Source organism: Aspergillus niger (genome assembly GCF_000002855.4).
Source record: "Aspergillus niger supercontig An16".
Taxonomy (NCBI): Eukaryota; Fungi; Ascomycota; class Eurotiomycetes; order Eurotiales; family Aspergillaceae; genus Aspergillus; species Aspergillus niger.
The window spans coordinates 266,225-283,039 of NT_166531.1; the positions used below are offsets into that span (position 1 = coordinate 266,225).

The 16,815-nt window shown below is 49.6% G+C and overlaps 6 protein-coding genes across 6 annotated transcripts; 5 read left to right on the plus strand and 1 right to left on the minus strand.

The window, feature by feature from the left end:
- Positions 1-407: 407 nt before the first annotated feature.
- On the plus strand, positions 408-1,550 carry An16g01370 (uncharacterized protein; the record flags this gene model as incomplete). Its single annotated transcript, XM_001397413.1, has 1 exon — positions 408-1,550. The coding sequence occupies one exon, from the start codon at positions 408-410 to the stop codon at positions 1,548-1,550; it is 1,143 nt and encodes a 380-aa protein (XP_001397450.1).
- An 82-nt stretch (positions 1,551-1,632) lies between these two features.
- An16g01380 (uncharacterized protein) lies at positions 1,633-2,469 on the minus strand (the record flags this gene model as incomplete). The annotated part of the gene is made up of 3 exons (XM_001397414.1): positions 1,633-1,875; positions 1,925-2,156; positions 2,204-2,469. 3 exons carry the CDS (start codon positions 2,467-2,469, stop codon positions 1,633-1,635), a joined length of 741 nt encoding a protein of 246 aa, XP_001397451.1.
- An 876-nt stretch (positions 2,470-3,345) lies between these two features.
- Positions 3,346-5,446, plus strand: An16g01390 (uncharacterized protein; the record flags this gene model as incomplete). Its single annotated transcript, XM_001397415.3, has 2 exons — positions 3,346-3,426; positions 3,491-5,446. 2 exons carry the CDS (start codon positions 3,346-3,348, stop codon positions 5,444-5,446), a joined length of 2,037 nt encoding a protein of 678 aa, XP_001397452.3.
- Positions 5,447-6,535: 1,089 nt separating this feature from the next.
- On the plus strand, positions 6,536-8,511 carry An16g01400 (uncharacterized protein; the record flags this gene model as incomplete). Its single annotated transcript, XM_059744923.1, has 4 exons — positions 6,536-6,594; positions 6,690-6,859; positions 6,910-7,403; positions 7,456-8,511. 4 exons carry the CDS (start codon positions 6,536-6,538, stop codon positions 8,509-8,511), a joined length of 1,779 nt encoding a protein of 592 aa, XP_059602697.1.
- Positions 8,512-8,883: 372 nt separating this feature from the next.
- Positions 8,884-11,305, plus strand: An16g01410 (uncharacterized protein; the record flags this gene model as incomplete). The annotated part of the gene is made up of 5 exons (XM_001397417.3): positions 8,884-9,038; positions 9,164-9,455; positions 9,644-9,866; positions 9,919-9,950; positions 10,001-11,305. The coding sequence occupies 5 exons, from the start codon at positions 8,884-8,886 to the stop codon at positions 11,303-11,305; spliced, it is 2,007 nt and encodes a 668-aa protein (XP_001397454.3).
- A 599-nt stretch (positions 11,306-11,904) lies between these two features.
- Positions 11,905-16,692, plus strand: An16g01420 (uncharacterized protein; the record flags this gene model as incomplete). Its single annotated transcript, XM_059744924.1, has 11 exons — positions 11,905-12,604; positions 12,651-13,145; positions 13,196-13,429; positions 13,477-14,141; positions 14,194-14,334; positions 14,446-14,644; positions 14,693-14,780; positions 14,944-15,188; positions 15,274-15,431; positions 15,498-15,956; positions 16,009-16,692. 11 exons carry the CDS (start codon positions 11,905-11,907, stop codon positions 16,690-16,692), a joined length of 4,068 nt encoding a protein of 1,355 aa, XP_059602698.1.
- Between the last annotated feature and the right edge of the window lie 123 nt (positions 16,693-16,815).

The window sequence follows — 16,815 nt, forward strand, 5'->3', positions numbered from 1 at the left end:
TCACAGCCTGACACAGCCCAGTTCACTAAAAATTAAGCTACGATAAGTCAAGCTTTGATACCCCTAAGGTCTCAAGTCCTGCAGACACCTCTATCCCAGCTACCCGAATCCGAAATTGAACCTGCACCGCACCTCTAACCGAGTCAAACTAGCCATGCCCCCACGACTCAACCACCGCAAATCCACCCGCGGATGTCGGCGGTGCAAAGCTAGGAAAGTCAAGGTAATCAATTCCCCCCTTTACTACCCCACCGAAAGGATCCATTTCCCATATCCGGTATCTAACCGAAGTGTTAAGCTAATGTGGACCTCTCAAACGAAAAAAACAGTGCAGCGAAACCCGCCCTAAATGCCAGCACTGCGATCGTCACAACCTCCCCTGTGAATATGCGCCTCTCGAACCGCGCATGTACACATACCGAGATGATTCCAGCAATAGAAGCACAAGCACTGCCAGCACCACCACAGCCCTCCTGTCCTCACCAACATCCACGTCCACATCTCTATCCATCCCCAGCACGTCACTATACACTAACAACCTCCAACCCCCCCACCTGACTCCCCTAAACACCACCTCCCTCCGCCTCCTTCACCTGTACATCACCTCCACCTCGCACACAATGGGCACAGCGCAGATCCCTTCCGTGCGTGAAATGTGGGCACTCTCCGTCCCCGAAATGGCCTTTGAGTATCAGCCCCTCCTGTCCACCCTGCTCGCTGTGGCTGCGGCGCATCGCGCACGGCTTGTCCCCTCTGAAGCGGAGGAGCTGAGGCGTGTACAAGGAGGGTTAATTGCTCAGGCGGTTGGGGAACATAGGACTGAGACAGCCAAGTTGGCGGTGTCCTCGTCGTTGGGGGCGGGGGGTAGAGCTGGTGGGGTGACGGAGACGTTGTGTATGAATGCTATTTTAATCTCGCTGTATACGCTTGCGTGCAGGATGGATGGAGGTGGGGTGGGTGAGTACGAGCCTCCGAATCTGTGGTTGAATATGGCGAGGGGAGTGCGGACCGTTGTGTCGATGGTATACTTTAGGCTTGTGGAGGAGAGGGCCCGGATTGCGCCGTTGTTGGTTGCCAAGCCGGTTGTGCATCGGAAGGATGTGGAGGTGCAGGATGGGGGGCCGAAGGGGAGTAGTGGTGTAGAAGGGGCGTTGAGGTTCTTGGTAGATATGTTTCCCGGTAGTGAGGAGGGTGGAGAGGAGGTGATGGGGATTTATGCGCAGTGTGTTGGGTATCTGGAGGGGTTGTTGATGGCGGTTAGAATGGGGGAGTCGGAGTATGATATTCGGAAGAGGTTCTCGTCGTTTCCGAGTATGGTTCCGGGGGAGTTCTTGCGATTGGTGAGTGAACGGAGACCGAGGGCCTTGGTAATTCTGGCGTATCTGTTTGCGTTGGTTAAGTGTGCGGAGGGGGTGTGGTGGTTGAGGGGCATCCCGGAGATGGAGGTCCGTGGGATTGATTCTATCTTGCCTGAGGAGTGGAGGGAGGTTATGGGGTGGCCGGTGGGGGTGGTTATGGGAGTGGTAGATGTTAATGAATCGGTGTTATGATTATGATTATGCAATGATGAAACATTATATTCAGGTAGTCTATAGTTATACATTAAGGATCATAAGCTCGTAATACTGGTAACTAGATAGGCACTTGCGACTGGTTCATCGGCTGGATATATTCAACCCGACTGCGCACCAGGTTTCTGGTGACGATACCAACTCCCACGTAGATGAGCATGACGAGGTACTCGGGGATGGTACCGAAGATGACGCGCACGGCTAGACTGCCACCTTCAAGATTGGAGCTGGTGAATGCAGTGACGATGGCATAGACGATGCGAACACCAATCAAAGGCATAGCGACAGTGATAGCAAAAAGAAGCTGTGTCTGTTAGTGATTTGATTTTTATAGAAGATGAGAAGATACTAACCTGTCTCTCTTCTCCCAGTCGACGGCTGTGGGCATTAGCCCCATACGAGAACCAAATCAGAACAGCCACCAACGTCCATCCCGTCGCAAAGACAATCATTCCCACGCGAAGGAGTGTCTCGTTCCCACTGCTAGCCGCAGCAAGGCCAATTCCGCCTGCGACAACCATGTGTGTGATGAGGAACCCCCAGAGGTTCAAGAAAGGAGGGAGGAAGCGATGGATGGAGTGGTTTCTATGAGGCGGTTAGCTGTGAAGTAAAGACATAAACTAAATACATACGCTTCATGCAGAAGGCCCATGGCAGCCATGAGAAGAGGGGATAGCCCGATGCCGTTGAGGATTGCGGCCGTCGTGTTGATTTCGTTGCGGTGAATAGCGTTGAGGGACATTGCGCTGCCGGCTATACGCAGACCACACATGACGAGAACGTAAGCCCAGCCGAGTAGACCATGTTTGCCATGCACGACAAGGCAGTAGATCGCTGGAAGAGAGAAGAGAGCATAGACGGCCAGGTTGGCTACGTCAAGGTGTTCAGTTGCGGACATTGCGTCTGATCTGATGTAGTGTTGGAGTAAATGAATATAAAACGATGAAGTGTATAGTTAAAACAATTGTAAGAGAGATGGGGATAGAACTGGGTTTCCATCAATATAGCAAGAGATCCCATCGCCCTTTATAACTACAATATTCCTGCTAGGACATCTTGTGCGACATAGCCCTATGTCGATTAAGCAGCGAAACCGAAACCGAGGAGGCGCGGCAGGACAGCCACGTTTTAGTGGCTCCAGTGATCCTCACTGCTGGGGCCAAAGCGGTATCCACCACGCTAGTTGCGACGGTATGCTTGAGAATGAGCAATTTCTTCTTTGTGTTGACGTTGGGTTGACCAACTGGTTGATCATCCAAGCGATGGACAGGCTGCGCAGTGTTTTACTGCTAGACTTTCCGGTAACAAGTCCTCCTCGACTGAAAATAGCAACATTGTTCAGAGACTGCCATTGATGAAGGAGCGAAGTGCGCACAGCAACCTAATGGTGAAGTAGACCCAATCCGCATGGATAAGCTTTTGCAAAAGAAGGTCAATGTTGCCGTTGATGTTGATGTTGTTTCACGGTCGCAATCCTTCCCAGAGTTGATGCCTCAATGCCTTAATCCTTCATGTCTTTTTGCCTTAAAATATGTTGATGCCTTGTAGCCATGTAGCCTTATGGCCTTGTCGCCTGAGCTCCCCGCACGTGGCGGGCCCAGCCGCAGGTTCCTTTGCGGCTTCGTTCTTCCCCGCACATTCTGGTCTTCCACCGGCAAACATAATCACTTCCTCTCCACTACCCCGGATCCTGTCTATCACAGCCCAGAAATCTCCATCCGTTGCTTTCCCCCTCGCTCGTGACGTATTCTGCAGCCTTTAGTCCACTTGCTACATGCAGAAAGCCTCCAGGAGGTCGACTCCCCGGTCGCGAATATCCAAGGCTTGCGACCGTTGTCGTCGACAGAAGCTCAAGGTAGACTCCGACATTGGGGATAAGCTGGGAATAACCAACCGTGCACGATACTAATTGATTTCAGTGTGACTCAGTTCGTCCATGTGTTCTATGCACCCGTGCTGGCCACATATGCGAGACAACTACAGTATCACGTCGTCGTGTTTCCGAATACCAAACACCGGCCACTCCAGTGGCTTCCGCCGGATCTGACACGCCGCAGGTCTTACCGCGCAGAGCGTCCGAGGACCACCAACAATATGCAACGGGCACTTCAGCGATTGGTTTTGCCAGACAAGTTTATAATGAAGAGGAGACAGGCCGGACCTTGACTGAAGCTGCTGTGCCGGGTGATGTCGGCATGGCGGGTACTGATAACTCCCTCTGGGGCCTCAAGGAGACATCCATGCCACCAAGGACTGTGATGCTAGCATTGATCAATGCCTACTTTGACCGAATGCAGTGGTTTATCTTGGTACTCCATGAGCCGTCATTCAGAGAAATGGCCCAGCCAATTATCTCTCAACATCAATGGCAACGCCAGGATCTTGGTGCAGTCATGACTGTGCTTGCCGTCGCTGTCATCAGCTTACAATCTGTCCTGCCAGACGCAGATTGGCCTGGTCATATCCTCCTGGCTAGGCATTCGATTGATGCCCAGGATTTGCTGAACAAATTTCTGGCCGAGATTCGTTCCCGTGTGCTTGACATGTTGGAGGACCGCCGTATCGAAGGAGTCCAAGTCTGTCTCTTACTCTGTTGCTATTACATGTTCCACAGCTCCCCAAACATGGCGTGGACCACGTGTGGTATGGCTTTCAGAGCTGCATATGCTCTGAACCTTCAAGAAACCAGTACATTGTCACAAACTTCTGTCGCTAATGAGACACGCTCTCGTTGTTGGAACCAGATCATCATCTCGGATACATTCTGTTCCATTCTCTATGGACGTCCCGCTTCTCTGCCTTCTGCCAATGTTCGTCACCTACAGCTCGTCGACGACCTGGCCATTGATCACTCGTTGCTAAATGATCTCTCGGTGGACAATAGCGACGGACTAACGTCGCGCGCCCCATTTCACGTCTTGAAGACAGATGTGTATGCGATTGCTCGCGAAATTCTCATCCGATTCCGTCGGCTTGACCTGACATCTGGAATAGACGAACAGGACTTGGAAGCTATCATTCGTATTACCGAAGAGTCCAACGTACTTCTCACTGACTGGTGGAAGTCCGTCCCGAAACTGTATGACTTCGATTACTGGAAAGCAGACGGTCGATGGGAAATGATTGAAGGCCAGCTGCAAAGGCTTCCCTCCGAAGCAAGGCAACAGGTGGAGACAATATATCTACAGGCTGCTGTTCTCCAGTTGACGTACGACGGCATGGTCATCCAAGCAAATAGACCACTGTTGGAGCGAAGAATCAACAGGCTAACATCTTCGCGGGCGATCGTGGATGCGATGCATAGGGCGCTTGACCGAGCCACTGCTGCTGCTCTCCGCATATCCCGTGTTCCAGTTCACAAGCTGAAAAATCATTTTGCTATAGCAGTCGTATCGATGCAAGAGTTCACTGCTGGTGTGATTCTCTGTATACCTCCCACGGTGAAGCCTTTAACGGCCACCGCTCATGAGGCGAAGGACGGGGTGGTAAGAATAATACGCGCCAGTCGAAGTCTCAAGAGCCACGATCGAATAGCAAGGCAAACTGAACAACTTCTGACGGAACTACTCAAAGTTACCACCCAACGCGAGATAACGCACGCCTTGGCCGATAATCTCGACACCAATTTCCCCTCCGATACGCGGCTAACAGGCTCCGTTGTTGCCGGCGCCTCAAGTGACTCCTTGGGTGCAGGACGCTCCAGGCCAGTTCCCGGATCCGCAGCGCAGGCAGTTGTAGATCCTATCCAAGGAGCCTGGGACTCAGAATTCAATGCCCTCCCTGCCGTAACGGGACCTTATGATTTCCTCCCTGCTCAAGCCTTTCAACAGCTGGACGATACATTTGGTGCCTTTGGAGAATGTAATATCCCTTGATCACCCCAGACTCACATCCAGATTCTGACTGACCTCGTGCATAGCCATATTTAACTTGGTCCCTGATGATCAAAACAGTACATGGAACTGGGGCCGAACATTTCCCTAGCCAAAGGAGCATCAGGGATTCAACGTGATCAGTACAGCCTTGTAGCTCGCTGAAACTGCCCTGGAGCCAAGCCAAAGCCTAGACAGCAAGGTGCATGGGCGAGCTTTGCGAGGATTTAGTTGTTATTTAGTATGCCAAGATTAAGCCACGCAGAATGGCTTATGGCCATAGTAGCAACAACGGCCACGGAACGTTCTTCCATGTGGTATGGGGAAAGCCGCCGGATATTTGGGGAGGGCGTGATTGTTCCGGTGGCTATCTTTCCGGTGGAGATAACGGCGGTGGACCATCAAAACTCCTCAGCCCGGATTGCTCGGACTCCGCATCGTCAAGTATCGGTTTCATGACAGCCATTCGACTACTTAGAAGACACAAATAGCTATCCAACTTACCCGGACCTTTGATAATAATTTTCAGCAGATCTGTCGATCTCAGAGACAATAATGCCACCGTTCTGTGTGGAAGGCACTGCGCCGTGGTTTAACAATAATAAAACTCCAAATTGCCCAAAAGCTAGAGCGAAGGAAAGTCGAGAAGCCCAGTCTAGACTGGCGGGCTGATCGTCCGGTTCACAACCTGATTGACAAATCATCTGTGACCCTCGATGTTCCGCGGCGTTGAGCGGGTGAGAATGTGGATCCTAGTGGGGAAGACCCAATTGCCGCCGGAAAAGGTGAGCTTGTGCTGCACATGTCCGGTGGCTCAATTCAGGGCCATGCCAGGACATTGCTCTTCAAAGGGATGCGATTGCTATTCCCTATTTACTTCTTTAACCCGCTGACGGGCCTGTCTGGACCGAGAATTCTTGGTCAAGTTTCAGTGGAGCGATCCAGGAAAGAACATCCGATATGGACAGTTGCCCTCGATCTCAGGTCTGTAGTCGTGTGACACAGAGGCCTCTACTCGCTTGCCTTGCATGTCGGAGCTCAAAGGTGCGATGTGAATTAACACGAGGAGCGACTGTCTGTCGCAGATGCAACATGAGAAATTTGGAGTGTGTCTACACAAAATCACGAAGGTATCCCTCGTCTATCTTTCCGTGTGTATTATTAGCCGAGAGTCACGCAATGCTCTTTGTATACAATGAAATAATGTTGGAGCTAGAGAATGATTTCTGATAGTTATATGTTACAGGACACTCAGGAGGTCGTCAACTAGTCCGAACACGGCGTCCTCTCCTGACACTAATGCCTCATCTTCGCCATGCTCGGACTCTAGTGGGACCCATGCTGGCATTTCCATTCCCCACTCAGATAGTCCCGCCAGTGTGGACGAATGTGGGAACAACGGCCTTTTCGACGGGGGTAGGTAATATGTCATGCTTACCTGCGACACTCACTCACCATTCTTCTAGAATCTCTAACTCAATTATTGGTCTCTGGGAGCAAAGCCATATCAGGCCAACCACATATCGCCATTAAGCCACATGTTCTGTCTACCTATCCCCTTGACAACCTCCTCTCAGACATTGAGGGACTCCTCGAGCAGCCAGTCTCTCATTTGGCTCAAAGCAAGGAAGATCTAACAAAACCGGACCGGATGTTTCGAACTCGCCTTCCAGCGGTCTCAGGTGAGGACAATGAGTATCTGCTAAGGAAAGGAGCTCTGCTGCTCTTGCCACCAGCCTTGCGCAACGAACTATTGGCGGCATATGTCAACTACGTCCATCCGCTATTACCGATTCTTGATCTTGGAGACTTTCTCTCACAAATCATTGTTGGAGATGATGCTCAATTCAAGTCACCACTATTATACCAAGCTGTCATGTTCGCGGGCAGTATTTTTGCTCAGCGAGACGGCACAGACGAACCTGAACAGCTAACGAGGGCTTTATTTGAACGTACAAAGGTTAGTAATGGTTACAATTAGACATATCTTAGATATACTGAGCGATTTCCAGGTTCTATACGAGTTTGAATCCGAATCATGTGCCTACACTCAAATTCAAGCTCTCTTATTGATGACTCTCTGGCATGGAGATATGTCACGCCACAAAGGCCCGTCTTACTGGCTTGACGTCGCCTTCTCCACTGCGGAAAGAATTGGCCTACTCCATGATGAAGACTGGCCATGCGATAGCCGTTCCTTCCGATCCGCTATGTGGTGTTGCCTTTACGTACGTGATCGAACAATCTCGCTTGGGTCTCGTCGGCCTCCACGGATGCCAGTCAACAAATATCCGGACTCAATTCTCCATCTTATGAGCGACGCACCTCGGGAATATGACGAAATAATTCTTGAGAGTCTAGGTAGCGCTTCTCTGATGCTTACAAGCACTTACCAAGAACAATCGACCATGCTCTTCAAGGAACTTGTCAAACTCTCCTACTGCGTCGGGGCAATCTTAGATTATCTATACGAAGGGGCCTGGGTCCGAATACCAACACGTCGCAGCAGCTTTTATTCACTCGCCCCTAAATGCAGCATCTCGCCATCCATCAGACCAAGCTGTGAGAAACTACTTTACTCTTGGATTCAATTCCTCCCTCTCAACGCAGTCTACCATCCGCCACAGTTGCCCGCCGATGCGGAAGGGGAGTCAGCCGAAACAGTCTTCCTTGTCCACAAAGCCTTCCTTTACTTGCTGTACCTAGCCTCCATGGCAGTCATATACCGCACAGGCACTCATAGCCAACAAACCAGCACGGCAACTCCGAACATGGAAGGTCTACGGGCATCGACGTCACAAATAAAAAAGGTCCTTGCGGAGCTGCAGGGCATGGGACTGCTTCAGTTCCTTCCAGGGGCATCAGTCACTATCCTGATGTTCGCTGTGGAGGCTAGTCTGTTGGATCTCCAGGGCTCGGATACCATGGTCCGAAGGCAGGCTATGTCAAATCTATATGCCTGTGAGGAGGCTGCGTTACACTTGATGCAGGCTTATCCTACGGCTGAGATGGCGGTATTGAAGACTAGGACAGCCCGTGCAAACCTTCTTGGGTTGGTTGAGACATGAAGACCAATCATGGAAGCTCTGCTTCCATCAAAGCATTGTGTCTTTGCTTAATGAATGAATGGATTATGAGCGTTTCGCAACCTTCTTTAATGCAGCTACATAATAGAGCATAAACAGAGGCCCGGAAATATATAATTTGGCTAAGAACCCGGTTGCAAGCAGGCAAGTCACGAGGTGCAGAACATACCATCAAGTTTATAGATTATTGTAGGGGATATCCTCAACAATATCTTACTTCCACCATTACGTACTGAAGATCGAGGTTATCGGGGACCATGCTGTCGTGTCAATAGGTACGACTCGTTAAGTCCGCGGAGATAAGTCACGTGCACCGAGCTTATCCTCAAGCGGGGTGATCCTGCTCCCATCGCCATGGACTTAACCAACTTCATACTATTCCACCCCTTGAATACAGTCACTATGGGATCAAATGGTGTGACAAAGCCCACTGGGATCGCCAAAGGATCGAATCAATCGAGACGGCGCCATCGGATCCCCTTGTCATGTGATCCCTGCCGCGCTAGGAAGTGTGTAGATCCACCACCATTGACAATATATCCCCACAAGTCAGCTGCTAACGGACCAGGCTGAGATGCAATCGCGAGAGACCATGTCAAAACTGTACTGCTCGCAATGAACAGCCATCCTGCAGATTCAGAGGCCCTAGCAATGGGTCCGCCTCTATAGCCCGTCGGGATGGTGGGGATGAAATGATGAATCGGATCGATCAGTTGGAGAATTTGGTCAAGAGACTCATTGCTGAGCGGCAGGATGGATCTGGGAACGCGCCTAATACGCCAGAGAGCTCTACACTCGACGATAATAAGGCTGTGCAAGGTGCGCATTTGAATGCTTCGGAGGTCGCATGTGCTGGGACGACGATGATTGATGGCACTCGCTCGGTGTATCGAGGAGGTGATGAGTGGTATGACGTTTTGGAAGAGGTAAAAACCACGATCTTCTTTTTGTCTTTGCTACGAAATATTTTGCTTTCCCACGCTTGCCCAGTTGGAGTTTGCTCTTTGCTACACCGTGTCTCCCTTCTATCATGTTGGCGAACAGCTGCCTCTTTTTTGACGTCGCGTGGACTTCCTTGACGAAATCAAGGGCACCTTCGGCTAATAGTCCATAGATAAATGCACTCAAGCAGACGTGGGCCGAAAATCATGATGAAACAGCCGACGAGGTCGTTCAGTATCCTCCCTCACACATTGCCGACGGCTCGAGCTTGCTTTTTGGTCAGGTCAAGCCATTGGAGCGAATAGAGATAATTTCAACATTACCGCCAAAGCATCAAGTCGATAAGCTCGTAGCTAAATTCTTTGACACAGAGAATTTTAGGATAGCTGTGCCTCGTGAGTGTCCTCGTCCAATGATTGTCAAACAAGTTAACTTACCAATGTGAAGCAATCCTACACAAGCCGACCTTCATGCGCGAGGTATCAATCTCTTTACTGTCAGATCAATTACCTTACTAACCTCTTGTCAGTATAATGAGCATTGGAAAGACCCATCCCGCACAAATTTCATATGGCTAGGCCTCCTCTTCTCAATCCTCGGCCTCACAATGCTCTCCTTTCACCAATTCGGGGAACCGCCAGAGTACGAAGGCGTCTCGGAGTCTCTCTTTCAACTTTACCGCATCCGTACAGCACAGTGCTTACTTAACGGCGACATTGCCAAATGCTTTCCTTATACCATTGAAACCCTGCGGTTCAATGCGACAGCTGAGCTCAACAGAAAGGACGATAACCGTCGCGGTTTATGGATAATGACAGGAGTTATTGTTCGAGCTGCAATAAACATGGGCTATCATCGTGACCCTTCTCACTCGCCGTCTATCTCACCATTTCATGCAGAATATCGACGTCGTGTCTGGCTATCAGTGCTTATCATGGACGATATGGCTTCATTTCTTGGTGGCTTTCCTCGAATGGGCTCGGCAGTATTCTCGGACACAATGGAGCCACGAAACATACACGACTGGGAGTTGTCGGAACATAGTACGTCTCTCCCGCCATCCAGGCCCATGGAAGAGTCTACAGCAACAACCTACCTAATAGCAAAGACACGCCTCTTCCGTGCGATCGGACGCATCGCAGATTTTAACAATACTCCAAACTTTGTTTCCTATGATACTGTAAGAGAAATCGACCAGGCTCTCTATAATAGCTATGACAGCTTTCCTTCACACCTGAAGGTCCACAAGGAGGGAAGCACCATTCCAGTCAAGACTGCAGCAGATGTTTCTAGATTTAGTCTCTGCTCCATGTATCACAGGGCTATGTGCGCTCTTCATCGAAAGTTCATGGCTAAAGGGCGACTCAATGGCCGATTCAAACTATCCCACGATCGGTGCCTATCCTCCGCGATGACCATACTGGATTACCAAGTGGCACTAGAGCCGTCATGGTATAAATCCTCATTAACCAGACAAGTGTTGACTCTAGCTGCCATGATTCTGTTGCTGGACCTGGAACTCGCGCGACGGTTCAACAATACAGATACATCTAGTAGCATCGATGTACTGCAGATACTCGAAAGGTCTTGCGATCTCTGGAGACGCGCGAAGGAGTCATATGAAGAGGCTGGGAGGGTGCATGAGATCCTTGCGCCGATGATTTCAAGCTTCCGGCCCGTAACTGCAACTACTTCCGCTCAGACTGAAGTCCGGACAGCCTTTGACCTTCAAAAATTCAGTCCCTCATTTACCTCCTTCGATGGCGTCGAGCACTCGCTTGAAAAGGAAATGTCAGATATGGATATTGATTGGGTTCGTATCTCCTATTACTAGACTTGTTTCGTACTGACCAGAACAGACAACGTGGGATGCCTTCATCCAGGATACCGAGTTGCAGGACGGGCCTATATATTAATTCTTCGCTTACAGTAATCTAATTTCAAAGGAGGTTATCTACTCAGAAGTCGATCTCACACATTGTCAACCGATAATTCGACCAAGCATCTAGATATTACAGAGATTCACAAAGAGATTCCTGTCTGTCAGCATGTTGCATCGAACACCACGCCTTCCTCTGGTGACAATCTCGCTCAGTGTCCTAGTATTGCAGGGGTCAATATGGCGGCACAACGCCCAATTATGGCGTGCCACCGTAGCTCAACTGGTCATTGGCTGCACGCCTAGCGTGTAATATAATGTGAGACATAAGGCTGCGCTATCGACGCACCACAAAAAACACTTCGTGTGGAGCTCGGTCCCCTCGTGGCCACACGTGCACCAGTCTTCCTTATCAGCATACCGCCAGCCCCAGCTCCCTGCACATTGTGTATCGGAATTTGTCCTGATAGCAACTTACAGAGCCTCCTTATGTAGGCCAGTGGCCTAAATCCCGCAATATCGAGATTCCATCTGGTGTTCTATTTCCATTAATAATGGCCTCTCAAGCCATCAACAGTGAATGGGGGTCAATTGTACTATCGTTAGCTTTTCTCTTTGCGTTGGCTCGCAGGGTCCGCACCATTTGCAACTCACCAAAGAAAATAGCATCTGCTCCTAGAGGGTACAAGCACATAGTAAGTAGCTCTAACTGCTCAAAGTTGCGATTGTCTCAGTATGCATCGCAGATATTTTTTGCCACGGTGATTTGCATAGTTCACTTGACATCAGGGACTGGGTTTGGATCACACGCACATTTCTACAATGGTCTGGCCGCCTTAAACGCTTGTCTCTCGGCTGCTATATCGATGGTTGAGCATACTCAAGATGTTCAATCATCGCACCTGGTGCCGGCATACCTTGCTGTTGCACTAGCACGAGATATGCATAAGACGTGGAACATGACATGTCCCACGGTGTTTGACTGCGGCGGAATAAAGTTAGGATTATGTTTGGAAGCACTATGGCTAGTCTCCTTTATCCGTTCTTGGGTATGGGGAGGATATCTACATTTCCAGGTATCAGCTTCAGAGGATGCCGCAGGGCTCTTTAGCTTTGTTTCCTTCTTCTGGATCAGCCCTATGCTGAGGGAAGGCTATATATCGACGCTTCATACTGCAGGGTTGCCTGGGATTCATCACATGCTATCATCAAGAACTCTCCGCACGGGAGCCATCAAAGCGTGGACTTCAAGAAGTGAGAGCATTGATCTACATTTTACTATCGTGCTAATATTTATCAGCCGGGTCTCACAAACGGAGCCTTCCTCTTACCTTGGCTCGTTGTATCAAATCTGCTTTTCTGTTTCCAATTATTCCTCGCCTCTTCGTCATTGTATTCCGCTACGCTCAACCGTTGATCATGGATGCTGTTATCCGTTTCGTCAAGGATACAACTACCTACAGCAATAGTGGCCTTTGGCTTATTTTCTTTGCTGGTATTATTTACCTAGGAATGACGATCTCTGCAGCAATTTATCAACGCTGCATTGATAGGCTGCGTATTATGGTTAGAGGAGCCTTGATTGGCATGATACACGATCAAGCGATGAAACTCCCTGGCAAAGAGGCTGAGTCGGAAGCCGTGACATTAATGAGCTCCGATGTTGACAGTGTTGAGTCAGTGGGTGAGATTCTACATGACACATGGGCCTACCTCTTAGAGGTAGCTATTGGCACAATGCTGCTGGCTGCCCGGCTTCAATGGTTTGCATTTCTTCCACTGGGCATTATATTTGGTACGGCTCCCGTCCACATTCCAAGCTCTCTACTAATAAACGTCATACAGCTTGTTCAAGAATGAGTGCCTACGTAGCTAAGCACTTGGAAGGTAGACAAAAGGACTGGAATGTTGCAACTCAGGCGCGCATTTCCGCAATCACGAGTGTGCTTGGTGGGATCAAGAGCTTGAAGATGATGGGTATGGAGGATGTAGGACAATCCCGTATCTCTCAATTACGTGAGAAGGAGCTACGCCTGTCTGAGCGCTTAAGGTGGATTCTCGTCGCCTATAATGCCAGTGGTATGTGGTCATTATCATATTGATGGCTCTAAGCTAATGATTCAAAGCAAACTCACTTGGTATATTTGCCCCGGTATTGACCTTGGTATTCTATGCCCTATCACCTAGAACTGATGGCTTGCACGCCAATGAGGTATTCACGTCTATCGCTCTTCTTTCTTTGGTCACGCATCCGGCCAATATGGTGATGACTTTGGTCCCTCGTGCCGTTGGTATAATGGCAAACTTTGCACGCATCGAGGCATACATTAGTCGGTCATCAGTTGTGGATACTCGACAGATTGCTGGCAAAGAAAAGGCCCAACACTTGGCATCACTAGATCACGTCTCCATCAGGAATTCTTCAATAACGGATGCGCCAATACTTCGAGATGTCTCCTTCAGTATTGCTAAAGGGGAGCTAATCGTCTGTACTGGTGCGGTTGGAAGTGGAAAGACCACATTAGCCATGGCCCTGCTTGGAGAGTCAGCCTCAGGAGGGTCAATGTTCCTGGCTTCGAAGAAAATTGCATACTGTGATCAGGCGCCTTGGCTTCCTAGCGTTACTATTCGGGATGCTATACTTGGTGGCTCTGATTTTGACGAAGAGTGGTACAAACTGGTCATAGATGCATGCTGCCTGGCCCTTGACTTGGAAGCCCTTCCAGACAGTGACTCGACAGTTATCGAGAACAACGGCATGAACCTGTCCGGAGGACAACGTCAGCGTATAGTATGTTCAATATCATTGCGGGTCATTTATTATAAGCGGCTAATCGAAGAAGGCTCTTGCACGCGCTGTATACTCGCGATACGATATGTTGATTCTCGATGATCCATTCAGTGCCCTTGACAAAACCGTTGTAGAGCACATCGTAGACAGGCTCCTTGGCCCGAAGGGCTTGTTTAAAGCAACGAAAGCAGGGGTCTTTCTCCTTACCAATTCGGGTGAGTCAATCTCCATCTCTGGTATCTCATTATTCTGACGCGCAATAGCACAACTCTTCCCCCTGGCGGATAGGCTATTGACTCTGCAGGGCTCAGAGGCACGTCTAGAGGATCCTAGCAGCGTTCAGAAAGGAGAACAATTAGATAGTATCGTGGCCTCTACCGCAGGCGTCGTCCAGAATACTCAGCCCTCCGAGTTGCATGACAAAAAGATGCCTGGTCAAAATAATCGACTGAGTGAGGCTGCCATCGACTTATCACGGAAGACTGGAGACGTTGCTGTCTATGGTATGTCATCTTTGTTGACCCATCCAACGCGTGCTGACACTTGCGCAGGGTACTATATTAATGCAGTTGGCCATGGGAATGCCTTACTGATGACAGCCTGTACCGCCACGTATTCATTCTGCCTGACCTTCTCACAGTATGTGCTGAGATGGGCAACAGAGTCCTCACTTCGAGAACTTAATGGATATATGGGTCTCTATGCAGGGATTTCATTCATCGCGTGGGCAGCGACCAGTGGCACTATGTGGTCGGTTACCCTGTCTACTAACCTGGGTTCGCTGATATCTAACATATCGAAGGTTTACGCAGTTGAAGGTTGCCATTCGCTCGGGGATGGTGTTGCATTCCCAGCTGCTTGAGCGGGTTCTCCGGTCAGTTCTAGCTCACCTCCGCCATTCTACCTTACTGACTGAATTAAACTTATCTAGAGCACCATTGTCCTATTTTGCTGAAACTCATATCGGCGTCACTCTAAACCGGTTCTCCCAAGACATCGCGTTAATCGACAAGCAACTACCCTCCGCTCTCGCCAATCTAAGTACCCGTAAGCTGAAAATGTCATGCTCTGTGTTTATTCACTGACCGGCCATCTTCCATACCAGAAATATTCAAGCTGCTAATGCAAGTAGCCTTGATTGTGTACGTACAGCCGGTGATGCTAGTCACGATACCACCATGTTACATACTCGTTTACCTCATCCAAAAAGTCTACCTTCGGACCTCTCGCCAGTTACGGTTCCTCGACCTCGATTCGAGATCGCAATTGTACACAAATTTCTTGGATACAGTACGCTAACATACCCCTTAATCTCTGTATCCCCCCTCTCAATATGATTCTTCTAATGGATACCAGACCAGAGGCGTAACTACAATACGCGCGTTCGGCTGGCAGGAAAAATTCGCAACCGACAACATCCAGGCATTGGATATGTCACAGAAGCCATACTACCTGCTCCTCTGCTTACAATGCTGGCTTAAGGTGGTTCTGGACTGTATAATGGCGATCATTGCCATAGGTCTGATAACGCTTACTGTCGTATACCGGAACTCCACAGGGGCCGATATCGGACTGGCTTTGAATTTGATGATCGGAGCGAATACCACGCTTTTACGTTTAATTCAAAACTGGACTTCCTTGGAGACCTCGCTCGGGGCGGTTTCTCGCCTGAAGGATGTGCAGGAACGTGTCCGTAGCGAAGATGATGCTAGGGGTGCTATAGAGCCAGGTCCACGGTGGCCGTCCGGGGGAGAATTGCGGATGCAGCATGTCACGGTGTCCTACTCCAAGAAGTCAGAGCCTGCTCTGCGAGACGTATGTCTTGAGATTAAACCCGGGCAGAAACTCGTAGTCATGGGTCGGACAGGAAGGTAGGCAGTATCCAGTAAACCGAGCGTTTCATGCACGAGCTGACATGTTCATTGGCTATAGCGGCAAAAGCACTCTCATGCTCTCCTTACTCCGTCTTCTGGAAACTATGCACGGAGACATTTATATTGACGACATCAACATCGCACATGTACCTCTACAGGTCCTTCGACAACGGGGCATCATCGCCGTACCACAAGATGGCTTCAATATGCCGACCGCGAGTATCCGCTTCAATCTGGACCCGTATAATAAATGTACGGATGATGACATCGTGCAAGCACTGAAGAGGACTCACCTCTGGGACAAGATTTCCGCCTCTTCCTCAGGCTTTGATGACACACTGGACCTTCCCATGTCAACAATTCTCCCCTTATCCGCCGGTCAGATGCAACTCTTCGCGCTCTGTCGGATGCTTATCCGTGTGGAGATAAATAGGTCGTCGAAACCGATCATCATCCTCGATGAAGCTAGCTCGTCATTGGATCTTCAGACGGAGGCTATTCTGGGAGGTATTCTGCGGGAAGAGCTCAAATATCACACAGTCATCATGATTGCTCATCGAGCTGAGGGGATCATGGGTGCATTGAGGGCAGGAGTAGATGCCATTGCTACGATGAAGGATGGAAGGCTACGGGTATCTGTTATTGGCACATCGATGGATCGTGTTGATGAGAAATAGGTCGCTTTGCTGCGTGCATCTTAAGACTTGTGTGGCAGCTGACATTTAAAGTGCCCATTAACAACGAAATGGAAAAAGAATGAGAGCTGTACTGAATCGAATGTATCTACATGGTGCTTCAAA